The sequence below is a fragment of the Cantharellus anzutake genome, assembly GCF_015039405.1.
Source record: "Cantharellus anzutake strain C23 chromosome Unknown EI90scaffold_496, whole genome shotgun sequence".
Lineage (NCBI taxonomy): Eukaryota > Fungi > Basidiomycota > Agaricomycetes > Cantharellales > Hydnaceae > Cantharellus > Cantharellus anzutake.
Genome location: NW_024067446.1, coordinates 25,386 through 30,562, shown reverse-complemented (window position 1 = coordinate 30,562; position 5,177 = coordinate 25,386). Strand labels below are relative to the sequence as shown.

General features: G+C 48.5%; 2 protein-coding genes across 2 annotated transcripts; one reads left to right on the top strand and one right to left on the bottom strand.

Annotated features, from left to right (window-relative positions):
- Positions 1–7: 7 nt before the first annotated feature.
- On the top strand, positions 8–2,745 carry EI90DRAFT_3112185 (uncharacterized protein; the record flags this gene model as incomplete). The annotated part of the gene is made up of 8 exons (XM_039062653.1): positions 8–58; positions 113–379; positions 433–579; positions 689–791; positions 859–1,517; positions 1,575–2,033; positions 2,072–2,626; positions 2,698–2,745. Coding segments are annotated over 8 exons (2,280 nt in total), but the record flags the coding sequence as incomplete, so codon positions are not given.
- A 919-nt stretch (positions 2,746–3,664) lies between these two features.
- On the bottom strand, positions 3,665–4,246 carry EI90DRAFT_3112184 (uncharacterized protein). The gene has a single exon (XM_039062652.1). The coding sequence runs from the start codon at positions 4,127–4,129 to the stop codon at positions 3,947–3,949; it is 183 nt and encodes a 60-aa protein (XP_038907312.1). The 5' UTR covers positions 4,130–4,246; the 3' UTR covers positions 3,665–3,946.
- Between the last annotated feature and the right edge of the window lie 931 nt (positions 4,247–5,177).

Below are 5,177 nucleotides of genomic sequence, written 5' to 3'. Positions count from 1 at the left end.
TTGAGGAGTCAAGACAACGGAGAGCGATGTCTACGCATTCGGATGTACATGCATACATGTACGCCTTTTCCCTGTCAAGGTCATGGTAGTAGAGAACTGAACGCATTTCCAGGTACTGTTCAGCCAGCCCCCTTATCCTACACTGAAAAATGACTTGCAGGTACTCACTGCTATTGGATCCGGGAAATCGCCCTGGAGTTGGGATACAGGAGTCCCATTGGAACGTCTTCTTTCACTGTGTTGCCACAAGCAGCAAGAGGTCCGACCTTCAATGGATGTCGTTCTCAAGGAAATTCACATTGTTCATCCTCCTGTCCATCCTCCATTTGCCTCTACGTCTACAACTGTAGATGGCCCTTCAGTGGGGTCCCCACAAAAGGTATCTTTGCGGTGGCTCCTGTCCTTCATAAATCTTACTCAATAATGCTGCAGGAATCTAAAGACCTATTCTTGGCTCAAATCGCACATTCCACTAGCGATCATAATAAACCGCGGCCCGCTATTACCTTTCTTCCAGTGCAGATTTTAGTCGGAATCTTTAAATACCTTGCATTGAGCGATCTCATGAGGTGCAAACAGGTAAGTTTTGGTTCGAGGTATTTGGATTGATTCTTCCATTTCAATCACGTTTCTATGCGTGAATATTGGATGGTTGTGGCGATAGTGCTAATGTAAACGGTTTTTATAGACGGCTAAGCATTTTCTACGGGTCATCGAGGAATCATTGACTCTTCAGTATAACATTGAACGCGAAACTTGTCTTCTTGCCGGTACTGCTCCAGTTGCTGCCTGTACGGTGACGTATTCGGGGAAGCTCGTGACTGTTACATACTGAATTTTGGCTGGATGAAATCCCAGACCTAGATAGGCCCTCTGTTGCAGAGACGCTTACCGATCTTCACAGGCGCGAGATCGGATGGGCAAGTCTGAAATGGCAGCCGCAAACGCATTCCATCCCTACTGCGCCGCCTGATTTTACAATGAAGTTATACGAATTGCAACACGGATTCTACGCGTCTGTGTGTTACAAGGAATCCGTGTTGGAAGATTCCGGTCATTTACGGCTCCAACCACTTCCAAGAGTCATGGGGGTCCCATCCAGTGCAAGAAGTCATGGGTCACCGCCTGCAGCTGGGCCGATTAGTCCTGTGGTTCAGGCCAACCTGGGAGGTCAATATGACGGTGATGTCGGAGTAGACTCGTCTCAAATGCCGATCTTCAATTACCTCGGCTTTAAAGCTCAAGAGTTTAGTATCGATCCTGAACAGAATTTGGCCGTCTATCTTTGTCAAAGTTCTGACCCCGATGAGACTTCCGGCAGGATGATTGTCAGAATAAGGCAAATGTCTGATAATGCTTTTCACCCATTTGCTCGATACGAGACCCTCGATACTCGCTCGATGCCGGATGAATTGGGTAGCTATTTGGTCCAGATATTTGGTGATTTTGTTGGCGTCATGTTCACTACGAAGGCTCGCTTTTGGATTTGGAATTGGAAGACAGGTATATGCCAATGCGTGAGTATATTCATTAGCTGCGCATGAGATGTGCAAGTATGCTAAGGTCAAATCCAGGAACTGTTGGATTCCGGGATGGATTCGTTTTTGTTTTTATCTCCACGGCATTTTGTTATTTCTCGACGCAAAGGGCCTCTTGCCTCGCTAGAGGTCTATGCATTTAAACCTTGCCATTACGATGGCCCACCTGTCAAATCTTGCCTTCCAACTCGGCATCTCGCGACGTTTCGATTACCCCGATTGTCGACAGGTTCGGTGTATTTCTCTCACATCGAGTTGGTCTGTGAGCCCAGCCCAGTGTTTGAAACACCAGAGTATGAAAAGTTGCCCTTGCCACCATTCTTTCTACCACGTTCAGTTGACGGTCCCTCTATAACACCAAACAATCCATCGGAACCAGGGCCTACCAACGGACCGTTCGTTCGCCCTCGGCAGGATGATTTCAGGATTGCTCTCTTATCATTCACCGTGTCCTCCCTTCGTTCCGAAAGAAATAATTACAAGATGTTTGTCGCCGTATCCGATATCTATTGCATGGCCAAATGTATTGAGAGCAACTCCGGACGGGCGGGGTGATGCCAGGTGGGCTAGGTCCCCATGCTGATCCCACAAACACCCTTCCTGTCCAGGTTCGGTGGGATGATTGGGGATGTCGTTCTGCACGGTTATTGGGTCCTCTGGGCGGAAACGTTTGGGTAGACCCAGCTGTTTTCATGAACCGATACATTTTTCGTACGCTCGAGTTTGAACGGACACTCGAAACGGCCCAATGGGGGATCTCCCATTCGGATCCCCAAGATCATGTTCGTTCCCGTCTTCATGTGCTGGATTTCAACCCTTATTCAGTTCGTGCCGGGTCTCTTTCCGGGAGGGATGAAACACTGTATCCACGGGAAAGCGGCTCAGGCGACGCGGAGCATCCAAGGATGTCCAAGGATTACAGGATCTCAGGTCGTATGGAGACAGACCTCGAACCCACGGTATTGCACAGCGGTGACTTTGCTTATAAGGTCATCAGTGGCCTTCCATACCGCCAGGTGACGAGCGATGAAACATTCCAAGGAGACTTGTTACCTATGATGGATGCTGAGAGGATATTGCTCGTTGACGTGAGTCTAACTATTGGATTTGTTCGAAGAACCTTTGGTCTTAGTATGCTTGACTATATTTTGGCATTTAGGATACTACTTGGGGCTCTATGGAAGTTCTTGTCATTTGACCAGGCGAGATTAATTGAATGGGTTACGGGCATTTGTTTAAAAGAACTCCTCTGCTTCCCTGTGGTGAATAAACCAAAGTGTAGGAGACATGCATGATTGTGAAGAGTAAATGGCATAAGTGGTGGAGTGCTTTTTTGTTGCATTAATTGCAGCAAATTGTGTGGTGTGTCCAGTGACCAGATGGCAACAAGAACATGCACTAGCACAACATGCCCCTGAGCGCTCTTCACGTGGACCTCTGGGAGTGCGGGGGGTTCGAGGAGCTGGCTACCGTACTCAGCCCTCCCCTGAGATGTCCCCCAAAGCTCAACAAGCTGAAGGTCATTCAGTTCGTAACAAAAGTAGAGTACATCCGGTGCTGCAGCTTTCAAGTCTTTGCATGGATCCAACTGCGTGACCATCATCGTTCCGCTGGGGTACTTGAGACCTTTACCAACATTTGTTACATCTGAACGCTCCCCCACTGTCTTGGGTGTACTGAAGCTGAACCGATCTCTGCGCGTAGCTAGTTCCGGGGAAGTTTTTCGGGATTTTTCGATTCCGAATGTTCCAGCCTCCGAAGATGTTGACGTTACTGTCCACAAACCTTATCAATATGAGTTAAGGGACCGAACCAATGGTGAGACAAGGGTCAGCTGGCCGAGAGGTTGAAGTAGCTGGTCAGGTGGTAAAAGAGTGCTCTTAATTAAGGTACTTGTTGAACAGGGCAGCAGTCCATGTGTAGTCTGTCGCTTGGACTCGCCGATGTCTCTGAACTCAGTGGCAGTTGGACTTCCCAACTGGCAACGCCTCTCTTAGATAGAGCCGCTGGAACGGTGAGACCGATCTGGCATATTTTCGCCATCCTTCATTCATCAAATGGAACAACGTGGCCTAGATCGTAAACTTCCGGGAGGCCAGATGGGGCTTCCCACCAAGGAGGGATCCGTCACTTTTGGTACGTGAAGTTGCTATGACAGAACGACAGAGTGCAAGTACATCACCAGCACCGCCCTCAGTGTGCTTAATTTACGGAAGAGATCCTATAGCTGAAGACAATGAAGACAGAGTTCGGACAAACTCAACTAAGCGACTCGCTCCGTCAATTCTGCTTCGATATTGGTAACTAGGTAAACGAGGGCCAGAGAAGATAAGCCGGAAGAGCCAGGGTGAATCAAGCGTCTTTGGTCGCCTGCTCGATCATCGTTCCATTCAGTGAACCTATTATATTCACATGAGCCACTTGAGAACTGAGCCTTCGTCATGATGGTGCAGATAACTCCGCGCTGAGACTCCTTCAGAAACTCTCAGGCATGGAGCTGAGCATGAGGTGTGAGCAACAAGTTCCGGACAGGAACGGCGGGCCCCATTTTCCATCAAGATTAATTTGACGTGCTGGGAACTTGGAAGCATGTTAGGCGCACCTAATGTCTCCTCCGTGTTCCATATGCCCACGCATCACACCACCGCCTTTGTGAATGAAATAACCAAACCTAAACCCGTACTCGGGAGACCTTTAAACCTAGCAGCGCTAGGCGCAAGTTCTGCTGCAGTGAACGAGCTGTCCCTTCGTTCTACTGGGCTACGTTTTTTACAACTATTGAATTTTAAGGCATCTTTTAAATATGAGATCAGACACTGAGTGATATGCACAAGAGCCGCGAGCGTGTTGCGTCGGGGGTTGAAATCGAGTAGACGACATTTTGAATCACGGACTTTGCCAGACGCGCAAAAAAACGACAATTAGAACGTCCGATCGCCATAGTTAATGGTCTCGCCCGCGGAGGCTGCTGACAGTCACTCGTATTAATGTCACTAGGACTTACGTAGTAGCTCGCATGGCTCCGGAACCTGCAATATTGTGCGTTCTAAATCGAATTCAGCCGCAACTAAGCTCCACGTGTGGGAGTGCATCCCTTTCAATCGTCGATGATTGGTTCGGATGATCCAATGGTGTTTACGTTAATCTGCCTCTACGGACACTAGTGTGAGGCCGCTCAGCAATCTCTTGCTGTCTCCTGAATACCTGCATCGACCACTGACATGAGTTGAGGCCCGCCGGCGTCGCCTTTCCACAGCCATTTTCGAGTCCGGCTTTAAGCAGTCAATGCTTTCTATTCTATGGTTCACAACATTACGCTCCCTTGGCTTTGTTCTGTACTTAGTCTGACGTCTTCCGCCACTCGCACCTTCCTTCTGATTATGCACCCGCTTTAGTGCTTATGTATTACGCGCCTTCCGCTATCGGAACGGTAACTACGCACAAGCCACAACAAAAGCAACATTACCATGACAGACGCCAAGAAGATGTTACCGATGATGTCAGTTCCACCTGATGGAATTCATTTGGAGAACCCAATGGCCTGAATGGGCTCGACTACATTCTAAATTTCTCAGTAGCGTGGAAAAGATATTGTGCACGCGAAAGCCTCGTCATTGGAGCGCCTGATTTTAGTATAAA

Coding starts and splice junctions, on each gene's coding strand:
- EI90DRAFT_3112184 (XM_039062652.1), bottom strand. CDS start 4,129: ATGCTTCCAAGTTCCCAGCACGTCAAATTAATCTTGATGGAAAATGGG.